At 33.7% G+C, this 24,206-nt stretch overlaps 1 protein-coding gene across 2 annotated transcripts in view; it reads right to left on the bottom strand.

The window, feature by feature from the left end:
• FER (FER tyrosine kinase) overlaps positions 1-24,206 on the bottom strand; it is a 435,391-nt gene that overhangs the window by 319,913 nt on the left and 91,272 nt on the right. For both annotated transcript variants that reach the window (XM_047879101.1, XM_047879093.1), the window contains exons 6-8: positions 14,859-15,042; positions 11,565-11,702; positions 10,649-10,768 (exon numbers count right to left, since the gene is read on the bottom strand). In XM_047879101.1, the coding sequence (XP_047735057.1) occupies positions 10,649-10,768; positions 11,565-11,702; positions 14,859-15,042 (442 nt within the window). The remainder of the gene's footprint in view (positions 1-10,648; positions 10,769-11,564; positions 11,703-14,858; positions 15,043-24,206) is intronic.

Below are 24,206 nucleotides of genomic sequence, written 5' to 3'. Positions count from 1 at the left end.
ATTATAAATTTCCAACGCTGTCACATTCATTGTGACATTTGGGTTAATTAAAAAAAATAATTGGAAAAGGGGTACAGCTGCCTGAAGTAACTTTTCTGACATCTCTTTTTCCCTGTTACCGCAACATAAATTGAAGAAATAAAACATTTCTTGTGATCTCTTTCTTAAAATATAATTGCAGCAGCATAGAATTTATGAATGACCTTCTATACCATGACACAAAGCTTTATTAGTTTTTCTCAAGATTAAACAGAAGATAGCTCCTAATCAACCAAATGTTAGGAGTTTCTATTAAATATATTCATCTCTTAACACACAACCTAATCTACCCCCAACCAACAAATCCACCTGCCTTCTTCTGTGTGGCATGTGTCCCTTAATCAAAATATCCTTTTAACATGTCACCAGCTTCCAATATTTTACATATTTCCAAATATTTTTTTTAATGTTTATTTATTTTTGAGACAGAGAGAGACAGAGCATGAATGGGGAAGGGGCAGAGGGAGAGGGAGACACAGAATCGGAAGCAGGCTCCAGGCTCTGAGCCATCAGCCCAGAGCCTGATGCAGGGCTCGAACTCACGAACCATGAGATCGTGACCTGAGCCGAAGTCGGACGCTCAACCGACTGAGCCACCCAGGCGCCCCCCATATTTCCAAATCTTTACCATTCACTCACACAAAAAGTATTCCCCTAACACAACCTAACATGATTGCAGTATATGTTCAATCAAAGACCGAACTTGAGCTAAGACTATACATGAGAACAGCCAAAACCAAAATTGATAAAACCATAGTTCTGCTTGAAACATGGAAGTACTGCAGTATTTATCATTCCACTGATTGACAAGGTTGATTCAAACAGTCTAATGGGTTAAATTGGTGTCATCCCTTACAAGAGTCAGAAAACACTTTCTGTGAAGGTCGGAAAAATAAACATTTTAGGTTTTGCCACCAAGAGGCAAAATTATGGGTATAATGTAGGTATTAACATAACAAAAGAGAAAACAAATATTCACAAATATTTTATTGAAAAATTCAAATTGTAATAATAAATGGGTACAATTTATTGTAACACCAGTGTATTAATATTATTTTGAGGATATTTTGAGGGTAATAATATTTCCCTTCCTTGGGGTTCAAAGTTAGTGCTTATCATCAAACAACTGTAAATGTACACTTGTTAAAGCAGATATATAATGAAATTTATTTCATCTTTGAAAGTGTCTTTTCACATTGATGGGTACTGCAAATATCAATATCAATCATAAGCACATGACTTTAATTGAGTACAGTTATTGCTTAGAAGGCATTTATAATATTATATTGTATGCCTTTTAGCATGTCATTACACTGCAGACACCTCACTCCTAACTGAAAGTTAGGTGGAAACTCCTCAATTGCATAGTTTTATGGATTTTTAAAATGCCAAAATACTTGGATAGAGGTCCAAAACTCACTGCTAGAAATGTAGTTTAAGCTTAGAAAATAAAATATACCAGTTTCAAATTTGGTGGGAATGGTAATGCTGCTTCATGTTTTAATGTTTGATGGCATAAAAAGTATATACATAGCCTGACATTACCTGTGATTCAAATAACATTAGTTGTCATCTAAATGACTTGTACTACAGTATAAATTCTGCATACAAGCACTGTGTTACCTTGTAATTTTAGGTTGGATTCATTAGGAAAATATTCAAATCTTTAGCACATGCTAATGTTTCCAAAGCTTTTGGAATTTAGTGCTCAGTAACAGTGGTTGAGGGAAATACTAATTATTTAGAAAAATTTCAGTCTTGGCTCTGACACAAGAAAACTTTACTACTTCTAAACCATCAAAATTCTCTGCACAGGGCAGGTGGAGATATTCAATTTCAGTTTTTGAAAAAAAATTCACGGAAGTGATGATGGTCAAGTCCATGAGAGCAAATGAAGGTCATTATTGACATTATTAGTTTAAGAACATATGATTAGAATCAAATATTTTCCATGAAGTACCTGCTGATGAAAAATACAATGAATAATCCTATGATTTGAACACCTAAAATCTTCACAAGCTTTGTAAATTTGCTCAACTAAGCCTCTTCCTGATCCATACATTTTTAACACCACCAGTTGTAACATATCTTAAGATGGTCCACTTCACTTTGTAGTGATTTAGTGTTTTCTCAGCTTCTTTGACAATATATATATATATATATATATATATATATATATATATATATATTTTTTTTTTTTTTTTTTTTTTTTTTTTTTTTTTGCAGGGAGTTGGGAGTGGAGAAAAAGTCTCTGGAGTCTATTTATGCAGGGAGAGTGCTAGTTCATTCATGCAGTGTGGATGCTATCTGCTATGGTCAACAGGTTCCTGCTGCACAGAGTTGCCTGCTTTCTCTTCATGTCCTTGGCCTTGTTGTTTCTGGGAGACTTTTGATGGTCTTCTCATAATGGGCTTTTATTCCTTAAATTTTCCAGAATTGGTTACTTTTGCTTGCAACTAAAGAACCATAACTCATTCAGGTCCTATATGCTTATCTTCAGCCATGTTTTGTGGGGAGTGGACTCCTTCAACAAATATGTGGCAGCAGATAGTGAAAATAGAAGAAGCCAGTCCCTGGATCTTCAGTAAACAAGAGAAAGAAGGCACAGAAGGCTGGTGTGAGCCAGGGATATGGTATATATCACTTTCAGAAGATCAGCTTTACCAGTCAGATCTCAGTTACTTGTGAAGTTAGAATTCCATCTCTAGCTTTTCCATTGTCCCACAGGTTGACTGGCTTATGAGTTAGGCATATCTCACAACCAAAGTCCTAGTGGCTAGGACAGATAATTGAAAAAAGACATATTCTTGTCTGTAGTTGATCCACATAGACTATTCATAGAGAGTAATTCTTCAGTAACTTCAAACTTGGCATTGACTCCTCAAGTAAACAAAAACTGAGCAGTTTTGATCACACCTGCTAACTTATCAAGAGACAGGGAAAACCACTTGAAATCATTTATCTTTTTAAATTAACTAATGATGTAGCTCCCAATATTCTTAATTCTTCAAGCAAATGTTCTCACTGAAAGACTAACAAACATAAACAAGTTTATTTTTTCTAGACACATTTCCTATTTCCTTAATTGCTACAGTGAGACACTATTTCACCACTCACTGGCAAATGACTTTCCTTGCTCTGTTAACAAATGAACCACCCAGGAACTTATTTTGGTTGCATCCTTATTTTCATATTTTTTGAAGAAAGTCTGCTGTAATGAGGTATTCCAATTTAAATTTTCTAATTTTTCTGACTAGTGCTCTCCTGTGAGTTGGGAATACTGAGATAAGTATTTACACTGGTAATGTCAACATGTATTGTATCATTTTAGCACAGCCATACTGTCATTGCATAATAAACACAATATTTTCCCATCTAGTTCAATAACAAAATAATCCACACTCCAGTGTGGATTTTTATCATCTTATCATGATGACCATTGAGTAATACACAGATTTGTTGAATCACTATATTGCACACCAAAAATTAACATAACACTATATGTTAGCTACACTGGAATTAAAATTTTTTTAATTTTTAAAATTTTTTAAAAGTATAACACTCAAAATCTGTTCTCCCATTTTTTGTTTTGACATGATAGGCACAGGCTGATAATAAAAAGCCATTAAGGGGCACCTGGGTGGCTCAGTCGGTTTAGCGTCCGACTTCAGCTCAGGTCACGATCTCACGGTCCGTGAGTTCGAGCCCCGCGTCGGGCTCTGGGCTGATGGCTCAGAGACTGGAGCCTGTTTCCGATTCTGTGTCTCCCTCTCTCTCTGCCCCTCCCCCGTTCATGCTCTGTCTCTCTCTGTCTCAAAAAAAAAAAAAAATTAAAAAATTTTTTAAAAAAGCCATTAAAATGCAGTAGTACAGCAATATGTGAGGCATTCAAAATGCTATTCAGTTATAACTGTGTCACTGAGATCTGCAGTGCACCAAGGAGTAGTGTGAAGTGATGGGAATACCATATAATGGTCTCTGTCACAAATGCTCAACTCTGCCATTGTAGTAACAAATCACCCATAGACAATAGGTAAATGAATGAGCATGGCTATGTTCCAATAAAACTTTATTTATGTAGTCTGATGTTTAAATTTCACATAATCATTATGTGTCACAAAATATAATACTTCTGTTGATTTTTTTAATCATTTAAAAATGTAAACAGTATTCTTAGCTCACAGACTGCATAAAAGTAAGTAGCAAACAGGATTTGGCCCACAGACTAGTTTGCTAATTCATATCCCATAAAATCCAAGGGAATTACTTTCTACATAGATAATTACCATTCTTCAATTAAGAGATCTTATCTATATCCCATTATAAAAGCTAAACACATTGACTTTAAATTTTGAAAAAATGTACCAGGAAACATGAGGCTTGAGGTTGGGCTTTAGTTCAGAATACAAGAGTACTTAACACAATCTTCTGGAATTCAAATATATTACCTACTGATAGGTAGTAACTCCATTTACCCTGCTTTAAGTTTGCCACAGATCATAAATGGATGCCTCATTTATCTCAAATGCTAAAACCAATGTAATAGACACTTACATAACTTCTTCTAATGTTCAAAATTTTATAGACCTGCCTTCTTCAAGTTATTCTGATGAACTAAAATTACTGAGTTCCAAATTATTCAATTAAATAGTGATTAGATGAGAGGAAATATTTGCATATATAATCTCAATAAATGGATGATTAAAATCAATAAAGTATAGTTTCTTTTCTAGAATTTGGCACAGAACAGTGATTCAAAACAGACACAGATGGGGGAAGTGTGATGAAGGGGAAGGAGAGAGGCTGTAAATCACAGAGACAAAGGAAACAACCTCAGTTTGAAGCCTGAAGGTAATACAACCTAAATGCATGTGTGATGGGAAGTGTACAATCTTGGGCATCCAGTGCTAGAAACAATTAGAGGCTGAGGAAGCAGCCCTCCACCATATCCTGATCTACCATGCAAAAAAATTCCTATAAGGAAATAAACATATAAATAATTGAATTTAACTCTTCTATATATACACACCTTTATAAATACAGTTGATACATATAATGAGAGTATAATAAAATGCTTCGTGGCACATATTTAGATGGGTAAATGCAGTAACTTAGTCATTTACTATTATTGCAACATTAGATTTCCATCAAGCCTGAAAAAGGAGCAGGCTGCGACAATGTATAATATTTTTTGGATATAAATACTAGTTGTGTAATAATCTCAGAACCTCTTACATTTATTTGAGAAAAATCTACATGGTACCATAAATAGGAACCAAGAATATAAATTATTAAATTTATGAGTAAGTTTCTACTAATAAAACCAGCAATTTGTATGTTACATTTAGGAATCTAAAACAAAAACAAGATACCCCCCCCCCAAATGAAAGGTATCTTTTTATGAATAGCAAAGTGAAAAATATTACCTTAGGGAAAGGGTATCTATTTGAGCTTCAAATATCTTACAATTCAACACTGATCCAGAAGTATGGCAGAGGAGAAGAAAAAACAGAGTCAAAAAGGAATTCCAGTAATACTATTGTAAAAATGCTAATTTTTCTCCAGTAACACTATACAACTTGAGGAATATAAATTCATTAGAAAGGTTTAACAAAAAGACACTCTTTATATACAAAAGGTACATATTCCAGTAGAGCAGCAGTCCTTAGCCATTTTGGGTCATGAAGCCCTCCGAAAATGTGCAAGGACTCACCCCCAGAAAGTATCACACACGTTTCTACACACAATTTTACCAGGTTTATGGCACAGATTTTCAATCCAGTCCACACATTAAAATCATCTGGAGAGTTCATAAAAAATCCCAATGCACAGACCTTACTGATTTAATTGCTTTGAGTTAGGTCCCAGGCATCAGTATTTTTTAAAGCTCCTTAAGTGAACCTGACATAAAGCCAGAGAGGATGAGATCCACTATTCAAAAACTCCTTGAAATCTCCCCATAAAACCCTTTCATTCACTCATTCATTCAACAAAGATGTTAATTATTTGAAACATCTGACATCTAGCCAAAAATTTTGAAGAGTCCAATAGAAATGTAGTCCAGTTTTTCCTTTGTTTCATAGTCACTACTAGTCAGTAGTCTGGCAGATTGCCAGTATGACTTGCATTATTAGAAAAATTCTTCAGGAATCAAATACTAATGAGTCTCAATTACAAATTAATGGAACCTTCACAAAGGACAGGGTCACCAGACCACTTAAACAAACATAAAGGAATGCGAAACAAAACAAAATGATTCTGAAGTTTTCCTATACTGTTTCTTATTACAGCTCTTGGATGGGCTCAGGAAAACCACAGAACCCAGGGAAGCACAGGCCATAAAATATTTTCATTTTCAAATAGAGCTTTTGAGAGTATTCTATTCTAAAACTATATAAAGCAACGTGATTCAATGACAAACGTTTAGTGAAAGGATAAGGAACTGACACAATGGGAGGAAAAACAAATAGCTAATATTCTGGAGAGAGTCAGGCTGACCAATAAAACTGCAAAGATTTGAGAAATAAAACCACATTTATTTAACATTACTATAAACATTGGCCTCAACAAGCTTCCCTACTCACCTCATCCATTCACCTCCATTCCAACATATGATCTACATATATACAAGCATATATATGTACTATTTTTTAAATTAATAGATTCATTCCATAAATATTACTCTGTAACTTGTTTTTGCTCTTTATCATATACTTTGAAGATCTTTCCATACAGTCTTATATATATATAAACCTATCCTACTCTATTTAAAACATACATAATATAGAAAAATGGTGGCTATGGTATGGATATACCATAATTCAACTAATCCCTAATGAGTGAATATTTCAGATATTTCCAGTGTTTTGACAAAACAAAGGGACTGTTTTAAAACCTTTATAGTCCTTGGTCTCTACCCAAATTAATATCATATATACTAAAATGTGATTTCTCAGAAATCCACATTCATATGCAGATATTAAAATCTGACTTTATTGTATGCCTAAAATTAATGTAACACTGTATGTTAACTAGAAGAAAAAATAAAATCTAACCTATGAATTTTGAAATATTTTTGTGTTACTGAATTCAATAATTAATGAAAGTGACATAGTATAACATGTAATATAGTATTCTTTTCATATTTAGGAATTAACAAAAAGTTTTCAGATCTCAAGTATTCCATAAAGCCCCTGAAAAACTTAAGCATTGTGCTTGGAGTCCTCAATGTATAAAACCAACCAAGCAATAATTAAAAAACAACAAAAACCAATACAGAGAACTGGCTTTGTGCCAGGGACTAATCTAAGTATTCTACATTTATTCATGCACATGAGCTTTACAACAACACTATGAGTTGGGTGCCATTATTATTACCATTTTATATCTGAGGAAAATGACACACAAAGGGACTAAGTAATCTGCCCAGTTTCACAGAAGTAATAACCCATTCTGTCAGGATTCAAAATAAGGCAACCCACCATGTTATGCTTATACGTATATCTTTGCTTACTTAAAAGCTAAAGTTCTAGAAATACAATTTCTAACTCAAAGGACATGAGCAAGTTGAATTTTGATATATATTGCCAAATTATCCTCCAAAAAGCTTACACTAATTTACATTTCTGCCAAGACTTTGTAAGAGGGCTTATTTCTCCATACCCTACATAAGAGTGGGTATTATCAAATTATTTAATCTTTGCCAGTCTGGTAGGTGAAATACCTTCCTTTTTAAAAATTGATATTTCCTTGAGGCGCTTGGGTGGCTCAGTAGGTTAAGTGACCGACTTCAGCTCAGGTCATGATCTCACGATTCGTGGGTTCCAGCCCCCACTCTGCACTGCTACAGCTCAGAGCCCAGAGCCTGCTTTGGATTCTGTGCCTCTCTCTGTCCCTCCTCTGCTCAAGCTCTCTGTCTCTCTCTCAAAATAAATAAATAATCATTTTTATAAAAATAAAAATAAAAATTGATATTTCCTTAATTGTCAAAGGACTATTGGTCATTTGTACTTATTTTTCCAATGCTGTTCATTTGTTTCATTCATTTCTATTGGACATAATATTTCAACACAATCAACAACAAAATTAATAATGCCTCAAGAAAGAAATTAGTTTAACTTTAAAGCACTAATATTATGGTAAAAATAAAGTGAGACTTTGGATTATATTAAATATATATGTGTGTGTATGTGAGTATAATATATATATATGTGAGTATAATATATAATATATATATTATATATTATACTCACATACATACACATATACATATATTTAATGGAAATAACTTAAACTATTTTAACAGTGCCAATAGACACACTGAATAACTCATTCTTGGAATAAAATTCTTGAGAAAAGCTTACTCTTAAACCCCTATCCTGAATTTAGACACTGTTCAATGAAATATAGCTAAAGTTTTGCCTCAGTAAGATGTAAGCAATTAAATCTTCTACTACACACAAAAAAATCTTCTACCACATTATCAAAGATTTATTATCCTTAATTTATTACATTTTTCTTCATTGCTTCATCACCATAATTAAGAAATAATGATTTATGTGTAGAACTAGTTTTGTTCTCATTATACCCTGAAAAGCAATAAAACAAATTATTATTTAGTCGCAAAATCTCTTATTTTACATAAGCTTATATCAGGTAACTATTTTTAATTTTACCCTATTATACTCCAATATCTCTATGCTCATCCTTCTTGTTGTTTATTAAAATAAGTTGATCAATTTTAGCATAAACACCTTGAAGGTATTAACCCTTGCAACCTGAAATATACAATAAATATATTTTGATGAATAAATGAATATATTTTGGGGGAGCAACAGAATGATTAAAAAAACAGGAGTAATTTATGTCATATTCCTTCACCAGCACAGAAATCAAAAAATGAAATTTGTCACTGCACAAGAATTGAGAAACTCTACTATCCATTTTGTGCCATGAACCCAACTCTATTGTTCACAGCAGAGTTTCTCAACCTTGGCACTATTAACATTTCACCCAATAATTCTTTGTTGCAGGAGGCTGTTCTATGCACTGCAGGACATTTAGCAGCATCCATGGCCTCTACCCACTAGCTTTCAGCAGTGCCTTCCCACCTGATAGAGAAAAATGTCTCCAGATATTGTCAAATGTCCCCTGGAGACAGTGAGGACCACTGGTTTAAAGACAGCTAACATTATAAGAGAATATCTAAATCCAAAATGAGACTCCTGTGAACGACTTCAGAACCTGGGAACAGCTTCAAGAATCCCAATATGGCTGCTTGAAAAATCTCCCTAATGTACTCCCACACCTCCATTCCACTCATCAGCAGTCAATCCACCATAATTTTTAAGCCTTCAATTTGTATGGGTGATTCAACAAGAATTTGTTAGTTTCTTCAATCCCATCTGCCTAACTTTAAAATTATTAAACTCCTTTCCAAGACCTAGTTCCAGCGTCCCACACTCACTTAATTATCTATTACTATTACTGAACTATTACTGAACAATAGAAAGGAGAGTGTTTATATTAGATGGGGACTTTTGGCTGAGTCTTCTGAGGTAAAATGCCAGCAGGTCATATGATATAACTGTCCAATACTGAAGAGAAAATGAGTGCATAATCACTCCTAGCTGTGGTTCTGACTCAAAAGACAAATACATACAGTACTTATCATTAATACAAGTTTCTTTGTGTTGCTGCTAAAACAATCAAGGGATGAGTTAATTATTTAAAAGTAGAATGCCTTGTTTTCTAAATTTAAAAATATGCTATTAATAGCCTCTAATATTTGAAAAGGACTAAAAAACAAATTAAAATTTCTCAAAACTCCTTTAAAATATTAGGCAACAAAACAACAAAATGAAGAAAGAATTTATGTCTTTAAAGAAGACATCCCTAAGAGAAAATAACTCAATTAAAAGTCAATTTTTTGTACTAAACACTTCTGATATCTATGAGTCTCTTCTTTAACACTCAATATCCTCATTTCCAAAATAGTTCTGCCAAAAAGTTTTAAGCAATGAATGGGATAGATATAGACAGATACAGATAGATATAGACACATATATAAATAAGTTTGAAAAGAATGAACCATTATTCCAATATAAGATATCAGCAATAACAGGGCAAATGAATATAACATCACACAGAATTCTGATTTTCAGAATTACCAAAATTAGTGATCAAAATGAATAAAGTTAACACATTTCTCAAAACATTTTTTTTTCTGACCAAACAACAATCAGTTCTTTTTTTTTTTTTTTTTTTTTTTTTTGATGTTTACTTATTTTTGACAGAGAGAGAGAGAGACAGAGCATGAGCAGGGGAGGGGCAGAGAGAAAGGGAGACACAGAATCCGAAGCAGGCTCCAGGCTCCAAGCTGTCAGCACAGAGCCCGATGCGGGGTTCAAACTCAGACCACGAGATCATGACCTGAGCTGAAGTTGGACGCCCAACCGACTGAGCCACCCAGGCGCCCCAACAATCAGTTCATTTTTAATTTACTTTTCATTATTTGTAAAAAATAAACACTGGAATTTTAAATCTGATAAAGTAAATCTATAAATAATAACACTAATATTTAATCTGATCATCTTTTCTAAATACTTACATTACTTGCAAACTTTCTGCTGTTAAATTATTCCACATAATTTCATTTGCCTGAAGATTTTCATTTTCTTCTAGTAAGGAAATATCAAACTCAATTTCTTGCTCTTTAGCAGCTGTTGTTCTAATAAAATGTACCAAATAATTTTGATCAGTATGAATATACTACCATCTTAGTACACATCAAAGGCACAATATATATTATCCAAAATTATGTTTACAAAGTAGAGCAAATACAAATAGAACAAATCAAATTAAACCCAGGCACCAAGATCTAGTCATACAATTTCAGCCTTAATTTCCTCATTTGTAGAATATGGCTATTAACCTGTTCATTCCTGTCACAATGGTAATAAGTATGCATGGATAAGTAATTGATATATCATCATAAATTGAATATACATATAAAGTCATAGCATTATCACTATAGAAATGTTAAAATATATATATAATTTCATGAATTAAATACAGTTTTAAGCAATGATGTAGTAACAACTGACAAATTTTTAAAGATAATTATACAGTGGCACCTGGGTGGCTCAGTCAGTTAAGCGTCCGACTTAGGCTCAGGCCATGATCTCACGGTCCGTGAATTCAAACCCTGCGCCAGGCTCTGTGCTGACAGCTTGGAACCTGTTTCAGATTCTGTGTCTCCCTCTCTCTCTGCCCTTCCCCAGCTCACATTCTGTCTCTCTCTCTCTCTCTCTCTCAAAAATAAATAAACATTTAAAAAATTTTAATAAAAATAATTATATAAATTAGTTGTCATTGAGAAAGAACTTTTAAAATAGTTAGAAACAAATTAATCAGTAAATTCTATGTCCTAACAATAGAATAACTTATTTCATTAAATACTATATGGTAGAAAAAAATAATATCACAAATAATGAAAGAAGAGTGAAAATATTATACATACTTACCTGTGAACATCTATGAAATTATTGTATTCTGTGCTAGGGTCTATCTGTTCAACTGACATTTTAATCTCTTTATGGACATTCACTATTTCCTCTGTAACAAGACTGGTTATCTGGCTGTATTCATCAAATATACCTTTTCTGAAAACAAAAATAAAATTTTACAACATTTTTAAGTTTTCAAGGGAAACACAGCCCAAAATGAATTCAGAACAATAAACGTAAGAAATGTAACATCAATATTTACAGATGGTGGTTTCATACATCACCTTATTTCATACACCTGAATGGTAAAGTAAAGGGATATACAAAAGCACAGATTCACAATTTACATTTGATATACCACGATAATAGCAAACAATCTAGAATAAGGCATTACTTTTTCCAACATGTATTTGACATGCTCAAAATGTAAGGTCAGTGTTGATGAGTTTCTATATCTAAATGCTGTCATAGAAATGTTCAATTCCATTACATGGAACTGTGGATCAATTCCTATCTCTTCAACGTTTCTTTCCAGTAGCTGCTACTTCCTCAAATGCCCTATCCCTTGGTTCTTCTCTTGCTCCTGGGCCTCTGCTCTTTTCTGTGTCTTAATTATAGAGTTTAACTGATTCTGTACCTTCAATGACATCTTGAACTCTTCTCCTTCAGTAGTAAAAATGTCACATCTTACCTGCCTTCAGTAGTAAAACTGTCACAAAATATATTAGCTCTATGGGGCGCCTATGTGGTTCAGTTGGTTAAGCGTCGGACTTCGGTTCAGGTCATGATCTCACAGTCTGTGAGTTCCAGCCCTGCGTCAGGCTCTGTGCTGACAGTTTAGAGCCTGGAGCCTGCTTTGGATTCTGTGTGTGTCTCTCCTTCTGCCCCTCCCCTGATTATGTTCTGTCTCTGTCTCAAAAATAAATAAACATTAAAAAAAAATTTTTTTAATATATTAGCTGTATCTAATGAGTACAAAATAGGGTGGCAAAGATCTAATCTCCAACTTAAGAGTGCTATGCTGTAAAAATATACCCCCAGTCAAGAATGGCCTCAATAACAAGTGTGGACAAGCTTATGCTGCCTTTTCCCATATAAATATTAGGGGCATTGTTTGCTTTTCTTTTCCAAAAACATCACTCATAAAAATTATTACTTACAAATTTTCTCTTATTTAATATTCTCTCAATTATTTTATTGTAAATAGCCAAATATTGTTTGAGTTGAGGAAAAAAAGATTTAGTGTCGCTTGGGTGGCTCAGTTAAGCGTCCAACTCTTGATTTCAGCTCAGGTCATGATCCCACAATTCATGAGTTCAAGCCCTGCCTGGTGCTTTGCAGTGACAGCACAGAGCTTGCTGGGGATTCTCTCTCTGTCCTTCTACCCGCCTCCCCCCGCCCCCCGCCACCTCTCTCTCAAAATAAATAAAAAAACTTTTAAAAAAATGTCTGACTCTTTATTTTGGCTCAGGTTATGATCTCACCATTCCTACGATTGAGCCCCACATCAGGCTCACACTGACAGCTCGGGGCCTCCTTGGGATTCTCGCTGTCCTCTCTCTGCCTCTCTCTCTCCCTCTCTCTCTGCCCCTCCCCCCACTCACATGCTCTCTTAAAATAAATAATAAAACTTTAAAAAAAAAAGATTTAAACTGTTTCAGGCAATGCTAGTTTCGAAAGATTACAGAAATCACCTGACAAAATTTAAAGAAAAAGGAGAGGCAGAGAAATTCAAAACAGACTTAGTAAATATCCCTGGGCTTATGACCACATTAAGTGAAAGTGCTGAATAATATTAATGTAAATGAGCCTATCTAGATAACTCTCATAAAGCAATACCATAATATGATATGGAGGTTATTATTAATATCTACCTTCAGACAAATGGAATTTTTAAAAAAAGAAGCCTCCTAACGTTACATCAATGTGACATGGAATTCAACTGCAGTGAAATCATCATGCTTGGATATTTTAAATGCTAGGTCTAAAATAATTGTTTAGAAGTTAAAGATAATATGCTATAGAAAACTACTATGTCTCAAAAAATAGGAAACTACTCTCTCAAAAAGACATCTAGCGATGATGAAGATGCCATTATTGAGGATTCATGTGAAGAGTTTGAAATAACATTGATTCATGAGAGTAGGAAAGTAAGTATTTCTGAATCAACAGTATTTAATTTAAATAGACATAACTAAATTTAGAAATTAAATATTTTAAGTAGACATTTTACTATTTTATCAATACCCTTCAAAGTTTACCTATTCAAGTCAACTAAAAATAATTTTTTTTATCTTTTTACTGGGAAGATGGGAGATCACCTAATCCAGGTCAAAGGAGATGAACTCTACCAAACATGGCCTATCTTTTTCTGTTGTCTTGCATTGATGTCTATGGTAAACGTGTGCTCTTGACTTACTCGCCAGAATATACTGTTAGCTCCTTAAAGGCAAAAATTGTGGCCAATTCACAGGCAGCGTGCTTTGCACACAGTAGAAATTCAGTAAACATTTGCTGATGTTAACTTCACATAATAAGTTGGCAAATAAACCTTCAAAAAATTCTTTCCTTTGATAGAGTCACAGAGTGTAATGCTAAGTGAAATAAGTCAGTCAGAGAAAGACAAATACCATATGATTTCACTCATGTGTGGAATTTAAAAACAAAACAAACAAACAAAACCAAGCAAAGGGCAAAAAGAGAGAGACAAACTCTGTCTAAAAGAAACAGACTTTAATTTGGAGAACAGACAGGTGGTTACCAGAGGGGAGGTGTGACGGGGGATGGGTAGAATAAGTGATGGGGATTAAAGAGCACTGAGTTATGTAGAGAATTGTTGAGTTATGGCATTGTACACTGGAAACTAATATAACACTGTATGTTAAATATACTGGAATTAAAATTAAAAACTTAAGAAAAAAAATTCTTTCCTTTGGACTTCTCAGTTGCTCAATATTTAAACACTCAATCTCAATCCTCCGAAAATACTAACTTGTTAACACTTGTCAACTAATGAATTTTTTTTTCACCTAAATTTCCAGCTAATCGGAGTAGAACAAAAACATACAAAACAGAAGGACCATTCTTAGGGCTAGCCAGAAGGTTTAGGAGATGATAATAAACTGAAAGGAGACAAGAAGTGAAAATCAAGAAGGACTAAAGTAAAACAGATGTGAAATACACACTGGGCTAAGTCAACAATGAAGTTCACAAAACACAGACAACTTCCTTCCCAAAGCTTAACTAGGAGAAAAAATAATGTTAAAATCACTTCATGAAGGGACTTTATGCCAAATAGGAAATGTATCTTACAGTGCTTTTATCATTTCTTCTTGCATCTTTTGTAAGGAGTCCAGAAGCAAAGGAAGTGTGGTGTCATAATACTGATTCTGATGAAGCTGTGCCCCTTTCAATGCCAATACATACTGATTATGCAGCATATGAAGTTTCATTGTGGCTTTATCGTATCGTTCCTTGGCCTTTTCGGTTTCTTTCCCTGAAGAAAATGTTGAAGAAAGTTAAAAGAGATAAAGATGTTTTATATTCACTATATGCAAACAGAGTGACCACTATTTTATATTATTTCATACATTTTAGGAGTAATCGACAAAATTTTATTGAGCATAATACTACATACCCAGCTCTATACAAAGTACTGCTTATTTGTCAGTATTTTGCACACAGGCTGCTATGAAGGAGACATATATTACAGTAAATGTTTGATGAATGAAAGTTAATGTACAATTTTTTATGAAATTACACAGAAAAATGATCTTTCTTATCTTCAAGAAGCTTACACAAATTGGAACAACCAATGTACATGAAACAGTGTAACCAAGAAAACAACAAAGTTTGTAAACAATGTTAAATTTTGAGGTCTGTGTTTGAGGTTTCAATAAAGACAAGGGGAGTCAGAGGTGGCTATGTAGAAAAAACAAACATTAAAAGGTGGGGCATGTGCAGGAAGGTATAAGAAAGACAGAATGGATAATAATAATTCCTTACTCTCGTCTTCCCTTTCCACCTTTCTTCCTTTCATTTAATGAATATTATCCACTGATCACCACCCACCACCAAGAACTGTGCTAAACACTGGGAATTCAGTACCTAGCAAAACAGAGTCCTCAACATATAGCCGCTGGTGAATTGGAATACTGAGTGAAAACGGGGAGAGAATAAGCAAAATTACATAGGCAAGCAAAGAAATAAGCTCACAGAGTAAGTATTAACGAAGTGAAGGAAATATGTCTGTATAAGTAGAGCAGTTTTAGGTTGTGAATGACTTGAAAGCAGAGAAATTTAAACTCGATACAGGAAAAGTCCAGGAGATATTGATAATATTATGAACTAAAACTTTTTGTGGTACCTTTATTAAAATAATTCAGAAAATATTCACAGAGTGACAACATAAACAACTATATAAATAAATGAAAAAAATTTTAATGCTTATTTATTTTTGAGAGAGAGAAAAAGAGAAAGGGAGTATGAGTAGGGGATGGGGCAGAGAGAGAGGGAGACACAGAATCTGAAGCAGGCTCCAGGATCCAAGCCATCAGCACAAAGCCTGACACGGGGCTCAAACTCACAAACTGCAAGATCATGACTGAGCTGAAGTCAGATGCTTAACTGACTGATGCACCCAGGAGCCCCTAAATAAATGAAATTTTTAAGCAGATCTTCAATTTTCAATGTAAACCAAGCAAATATCTTTATCAATTAATTAGATTTAGGGAATAAACTTTTCAAAATATTTATTATGTTGAGAATTTTATTTTAAAAGTTTATTAATTTCATTTCTGAGAGAGAGGGAGAAAACGAGCAATCAGAGGAGGGGCAGAGAGAGAGAGTTGCAGAGAGAATCCCAAGTAGTGTTGTGCTGTCAGTATAGAGCATGACACCATGCTTGAACCCACGAACCGTGAGATCATGGCCTGAACTAAAATAGAGAGTCAGACGTTTAACCAACTGAGCCACCCAGGCACCCCTATGTTGAGAATTTTTTATGCCACAGGCTCTCCTCTGCTGCCAGTCTGCATAGGTTCAGCACCCATCTAAGTATTCCCTATAGGTAGGAGTCTGAAAAGCATTCCCTGTTGAAGAATGTGTCCAGCTAAGAACCAAAAGCAGAGTAAAGACAGTGTTATTGTGAAGAGAGGAGACCTCAGACCCTCAGACATGCACAGGCAGAGCAATAGAATGAGAACAGTTTGCTTGCCTTTCTCATCTCCCCTCCAGTTCTCAGACAAATAAACTGCATCTAGCAGATGGAAAAGAAAATCTTTCCAGCATACTGGTAAGTCCCTGCTACCAACAAATTCTAGTGGTTCCAAGTACCAGAACCACCACTGACTTCCAGGGAGTTGCACAGAATTATTTTACAGAGCATAATTCTCTAGCCATAGCCCATCAGCTGGTTCCTGCATATGGGGACATTATTAATTTCCTAAGTTATTTGCAAATTGCTACCTTAGAAAGCCTATTTTACTTTATAACATAAAGAACTTCTTAAGGAGAAAATATTTTAATCACCAGAGATCTTTCCTAGCCCTTCTCACTGCTATCTATAAACAGGTTCTAACATCAGGTGGATGGAAACAAATATATTAATTCAGTACTGAACTGAAGGGATCAGAAAAAATAACATGAGCCACTAAAGAAATGAATATTCTCACTTTTGGACTACAACTCACAGGATAATATATTTTATTTCATGAGCCAATTATCATATACATTTTTAAATATATAATTAAAATAAATTCATGAAATAACTCTTCCCCTTCCTATGAAGGATACCCTGTTATTTTAAAAAGTTCTGTTTTATTTGAATTTTTAATTCTTTTAAATCTTCATTGAGAACCCAATATATTTTTTTGCCTCAGTTACCCTACAGAAATTTTAAGTCATTCTGTATAGCACTAGGGATAATTTTTTTAACTTAGTAATTACCAAATTACCTCAGTAATACTAATCATGAATGATATTTTAAGGTTCTCAGTCACACATTCTCCTACATGTTCAATTAATGCAATAGTTTTTTTTCCACAGAATAATATATTTATTTACCCACAAATATTGCTATTTGGCATCCTTCTTACAAAAATACATTTCAAAAAATGTCCCCAAGAGTCTATTCAGTTTACATATCTATGGCCAGCGTCAGAGCCTCCGTCAAAAATAACAATCCCTTTATCTCCCTATCCACACTAGTCAGGATGAGACTCCTATATGAAGCTAATACTCAAAAGCCAAAGTGCATACCCAACCAAATCAGAATCCATTTTTTGGCTGGGGGCTAAATCACATTAATGTCTGAATGAGAGTGAAAACTCCACAAACACCTGCTGCAGAAGCTGCCAGAGCAGCCCTTTCCAAGGCCCTTTTATTTTTTTTTAATTTCATTAATCATTTTTAAGCTAGTTTAAATATATGTTACTTAAAGTTCAGCAAATTCTGACAGAAATTCCAATGGTCATATACAATTAGGCAGACAAATTGATTCAAAGTAATAAAGAAATTTTCTAGAGTCTACGTGTTGATAATAAGAAAATAAGGCAAGCATCTACCAGGCAAGACTATTTAAGTACTGTGTTCTAATTTGTTAATTGTTATTGTAAATTCACAAAGTATAACTACATAGTAAATTCCATATTTTAAATCATTTTTTTAAATATTACTTTTTATATGAACTCTATTATTCCTAATTAATTTCTTGGATTTTTAGTACAACTTCAGGAGTCAAGCTCTCCACACAAACATTTTCATGGAGACATTTAAACCACCCATCTGTCCTCCTATCTGCACAGATTTTTTAAACTGCAAACTACCCATCTGTCTTTCTAGATGGTGAAAAATGATGCACTAAATGTGTAACGCTCAGCTAAGATTTTATAATCTAAAGTCTTATTAGAAAAGTTAAGAATTTCTTTTTTTTCTTTATCATACCCAGTATATGACAAATGATCTGAAGAAGACTATTATAACCATATCAAAATATCAACAGCTTATAAGTGGTAATTAACAATTTATGAAAAAAATTAAATGCCTTTGAAAATATCCAAGGCAAAATTTATTACATTAAAATACTACTATAATAATAAAGAGCTTTGGGTTTAATACGAGCTTAATAAGAGCTTTGGGCTTAAAACTGAATTTGAGGGCATGTTTTAGCAGGTTTTTGATTTGTTTGCTTTTGTACTCTACAGCTCACATACACTTATGCATTTGGTTATCTGATGTACTTGTGCATGTGCATGATCGATCCATCGACACCCTCCCTCCCCTGTAGAAAGTTCCAAGAACATGTTCACTTGCTATGATTTCAAAAGGGATTTTATTATAGTTTTTCCTGATTTACTTTAAAATAATTATTTAGGTCCCATACAAACTATATAAGTAAATTCAAGAAATAGTAATACCTTGTGAAAACCAAAGTCACAAATAAAATATTTTCTGTTCCATTCACATAATGAAACATGTGGCAAAAAACCCTAACACAATTCTCGCCACATCACTTCTTGGTGCAGAATATTTCACATCATTATTACTCTTTCTTAACTTTTAAATAACATTTGAGCCTAAAATTAATATGAAGCATACAGATTAAGTAAATTCGTATTGACAGGCACAGAATTATACCTCTGTTGCCATATGACTTTTTTTCTTTTTTAATGAAGAGAGGCATTCAAGCAGGGCATGGAGTTGTCCCATGTGTCAATTAAAAGGCAGGAAAACATCTAATTTTTCCTCCTGCACATAATGAATTTCACAAAGAGATTGTATTATAATTCTTTTGTCACCACTTGTTGACAAATCTGTTTAATGTTTGTAATAACAGAGTGTATACACAATATGCCATGCCATAAACAATATTATGAAGCTAGCAAAACTCAATTATGTAAGTTTGACATTTACAAGAGACAGGCAAGACCACTCATTCAGCTAGTCTAGAAAGTCGAGTATTTTTTATTATAAACTTCGGAAGTGTTTGCCATTTGCTAAATATTATGGCGGAAAGCCTCCTGATAATAAATGAGAAGTGATTATTTTCAAAAAGCAAAATGCCTGCACATAGACTCTGCTTTGATTTGGATAACTAAACGTTCTACCATCTTACATTTTTCTTTCCTGTCAAACCATTCCTCCTCAACTATATAATTTCTACTTATTGCTCTGAGAAAGAAGAAAATGAGCAAGAATTCATCCTAACTTATAAGTTATTTGGCCCAAATGTACACATATGTTTTTTCACATGCAAGTTAAAATTCAAGCATGACATGTGGGAACAATGAATGAGTTACCCATTTTATTCCATGCTGTTCAGACAAAAGCAAAGTTAAGAAGTCATTTTTTGTCTCAGCTTCTCCTTTGATTAGTTTTGCAACCCAAGCACGTCATATAATCTAAATTTTAGCTTCTAATTTCTAATCCTGGGAGTTAAATGAATATTCTCTTTTTCAATTCACTGGGTAGTGATTTGAATTCACCTTTTCAATTCACTGGGTAGTGATTTGAAAGAATGAATGGCAAAAAAATTGTCAAAATACAACAGCAAAGGCTAAGGAGGGCATAGAATTTGGAGAGCTGAAAAAACCTTTTGATTATATGCTCCTATAAAGCATTAAAAAATACAATAGATATATAGGTGTATATATATATATATATATATATATATATATATATGTGTGTGTGTGTGTGTGTGTGTGTGTGTATATACACACACATATATTTATATATACACATACTGTGCTACTTTTAATAAATTTCCTGGTATAAGAAAAATTGATATATCAATCAAGAAATATTTACTGGGCATGTGTTATAGACTCTAAACTGTTCAAGGAACTAAAACAGTGATATTTTATTTAAAAATTCAACAAAATACCTTTAAAGAGAAAACTGTGAAATATCATTTCCTTGCATATAATGATTGCTAGATTCAACTGACCAACAATCGTTTAATAACCTATAAATTGAATATACCATGCTCAAATCTATATTCTATAATGTAACAAAGCTTTGAAGGGGAGGATTCTGTGTAGCTGGGATGAAGTAAAAGCATAATTCTGAATTTCCCACATAGCATCTGAATATTTAATAAAGCACAAAAAGAAAAATAAATAAACCCTCATCCTCAGCATAGTAGGCAGTGAATGTACAAATTTTAAATCGTCTGTGAGTGGAGGGGCAGCTGGGTGGCTCAGTCCGTTAAGTGTCCAACTCTTGAATTTAGCTCAGCTCATGACCTCCTGGTTCAGTTTGTGAGATCGAGGCTGGCATCACCTGTCAGTGCAGAAACGGCTTGGGATTCTGTCTCTCTCTCTCAAAATAAATAAATAAACATTTTTTAAAAAAATTATCTCTGAGTGTAAAATTAAACACCAAATCACTGCAAAAGATCTCTCACCCTCCCACGGCAAGACTTCATGGATACCAAAGGCTGTTCTGAAAACAAGAAAAATGAACTAAAGAGAGAAGAGAAAAGGTAGCAGTGTGCTTAAGACTTGTCTAAAATCACCATCAGAAAACGCAAGTTCATTCTATATGTGAAAATACTGGAAACATAATGCTAGATCACAGAACTGACTACAAGAAAGGGAACTAAAAGTATATGTGAAAGGCATGAGAAACAGTCTTAGAAAGGTAACACTTCAGAGGGAGAAATGGTTAAAATGAAGGAACTTGGGAAACCATGAAGGAACAAAACAAAGCAAGTGAGGAAAAAAATCCTGTAGGAAAAAAAAAAAGAATATAAAAATATATATAAAAAAAGGACACATCAATCTTTGTCAAGAGCATGAAGGGTACAAGATTTTATTCTACTTGAAAGCTAACAAATTAGCCTGCCTCAACTTCATGAAGATGGGCAGAAGACATAAGTTCTGAGACAGAAACAAAGGACAGTTTATTTCTCAAAGCAGTATCAGTAGCTAGAGTATCATCATTCATTGGTGGGGGGAAACACATTAAACAGAATAAAATGACAACCAACAAACTAGTAAAAAATATGTGTACCACAAATAACAGATAAGGGGATAATCATTGTAATATACTTAAAAATTCTTAAAATTTGGGACACCTGGGTAGTTCAGTTGGTTAAGCATCCAACTCTTGATTTCTGCTCAGGTCATGAACTCATGACCTGAGAGAAATAATTATAGAAGATAATAGTTATCTAAGTATATAATTTTATACAGTACTGACTTTTGGAACCATTAATGTTAAACCATTAATGAGACAGATAAGTAAAAAACAAGAATAGGAGAGGACAAAACAACTTATAATGGGATACAACAGATACAAATGAACTAAAGTATTTCCAGTGAATAACGCAATCACACCAAAAGGAGTGGGGAAGAAAAGAATTAATCTAAGAAACTTTGGCAAACAATATTTGATTACAATGAAAGACTAAAGACAAAAAGAGCTCTAAAGAAACCATGAATTGTAGTTTCTTTAAGAGGCATGCGTTAACAATTCTGAAATGATTTTCTGTTATTTTAGGATTGAACAAGTAAGTAAACAGAGTGTGAATAACAGAAGCCAGGTTTCCCACTGTCAGAGAAAGAAGGTGCAAATACATAAATATGAAAACACCAAATGAACACAAGGCATTGGACTAGAATTGAAAGTCTCAATATAAACTCTTTAGTTTTAATATAGACAGATCAACAGATATAGAAATAAGCACTGATACATTTGTGTTTCTTATTTCTTATCTCTGTGCATTGAGAGGACCTAGAACAAAGATACCCTCATGACAATGAGCACACCCAGTGCCCAAATAATGGTTTCTAAATACTAAATGGAAAACCACTAAAAGAAACTATGGTTCCTTAAAATAATGGAGCAGGATCCAGAGCATGAAAAGTATAAGATGAGTCAGAAAATAAAGGATGAATGACAAGAACACATCAAAAGGACAGAGGGGCCATTGTAAGTTTCTCTCTCACATACAGAGAAAGAAATAAATAAAATGTGGTGAAATATTAATATTTGGGGAGTATGAGTGAAGGTATTCTTTGTATCCTTCTTTTAATAGATATGTAAGTCTGAAATTATGTCAAAATAAAAGTTAAAAATCAAAAGCTGTGAAAATCTGATCAAAAGTCAAAAGTATCTGAATATTCATTAAATCTAAAAAATTGGAGTTATTTAGTCTAGAGATCAAATATCTCAATGATTTGTTCTTTAAATATCAAAACACTTCCTAAAATAAAAAAGAAAACTTGGTTTCAATATGTATGTTTCAAAGCAGGTATGTTCCCACTATGAGGATTATTAATACATAAACACAGCCAGAATGAAAACAAAACAAAATAAAACAAAACCATCATTCTGCTTTATAAGATTAGTTAACTGTGTGGAATAACAACATTTCCAGCAAATTAAGGGCTTTCATCCTTTAAATCTTTATCCACATCCCATGGTGTTTTCGGTTCTGTGAGGGATAGGCAGTATTTTCCTAAAAGATGCTTGACAAAAAAAAATAAAACAAAGGCTCACAAAATAGTCATCATAATGTTAGGATATAATTATAGAGGAGGAAGTGTAGAGATCACCATTTACTTAGCATGAATAACCAACCAGTAACTGACCTCAAACTCTGAATAATGTACTATAATACACAAGGTTATCTAATAAGTTGATGAATACCTTTAAGTAAGTAAGTAGCTTAAAAGCTACAAGATATACATAAAATATATCTAGAAGAAACAAAGTATTAGTCATTTCTGAAGGAAAAAAAACAGGTAACAGTCAGGAGAAAAACTTTTCACTATATACTTACTGGCCTATATCTTGTGATTTTGAATTTGAGAAAAGGAAGCCCAGGAACCCCCTTGAGAAAAGAAATTCCAAAACAACTTCAACAAGCTATAACCAATATATCTACCTACTTATCTGTATAAAGCTGTATGCTTGGCCTTCTTAGACTACTACTATGAACAAACGGCTCTGGCTCCTAGGTAAAACCAATCCATTCACTTGGGTACTGGATTCATCACCTCATAACTACTCAAGGACACTGCTACAGCCATTCTTCCTTCATTCTGCTACCTCATCAACTTCTCCTTTTCTCCCAGAGCATTCTCAACAACCAACAAGCAGTAGTTGCTCCTAATCTTTAAAAAAAAAAACATCCTCCCTTGACTACTTTCAGTTACCTCCCTCTCTCTCCTTTACTGCAAAACTCGTGAAATGATTTGTCTGTACCAGGGATCTCCAGTTTCTTTTCTCGCATTCTTTCTTAAACCCATCCCATTTAAGCTTTTCCCTCTACTGTAATATTGAAACTGCTCTTTTCGAAGTCTCCAATAACCTACACTTTACAATATCCAAATCACGGTCCTCATCTCATGTTTTAGTAGTACTTAACCAGGTTGATCTCTCGTTCTTCCTCAAAATCTTTTCCTTCCCCATTTGGCTTCCAGAATAATATGTTCTTTTGGTTTTCCTTTTATCTTGGTGTTCTTTATAATTTCTTCCTTATTTCTTGATGTTGGGATTCTTAATGTTGGGCTCAGTCTTAGGACCCTTCTCTTTTCTATCTTAATGAACACCCTTAGTAATGTCATCAAACGGCATGGCTTAAATACCAACTAACATTCAAGTTTATACTTTTACTCCAGACCTCTCCCAGGAATTCTCCATAGCTAGAGATTC

Source organism: Prionailurus viverrinus, chromosome A1 (genome assembly GCF_022837055.1).
Source record: "Prionailurus viverrinus isolate Anna chromosome A1, UM_Priviv_1.0, whole genome shotgun sequence".
Classification (NCBI taxonomy): Eukaryota; Metazoa; Chordata; class Mammalia; order Carnivora; family Felidae; genus Prionailurus; species Prionailurus viverrinus.
Note: the sequence above shows the minus strand (reverse complement) of the source record. Positions and strands in the feature narration are given on the sequence as shown.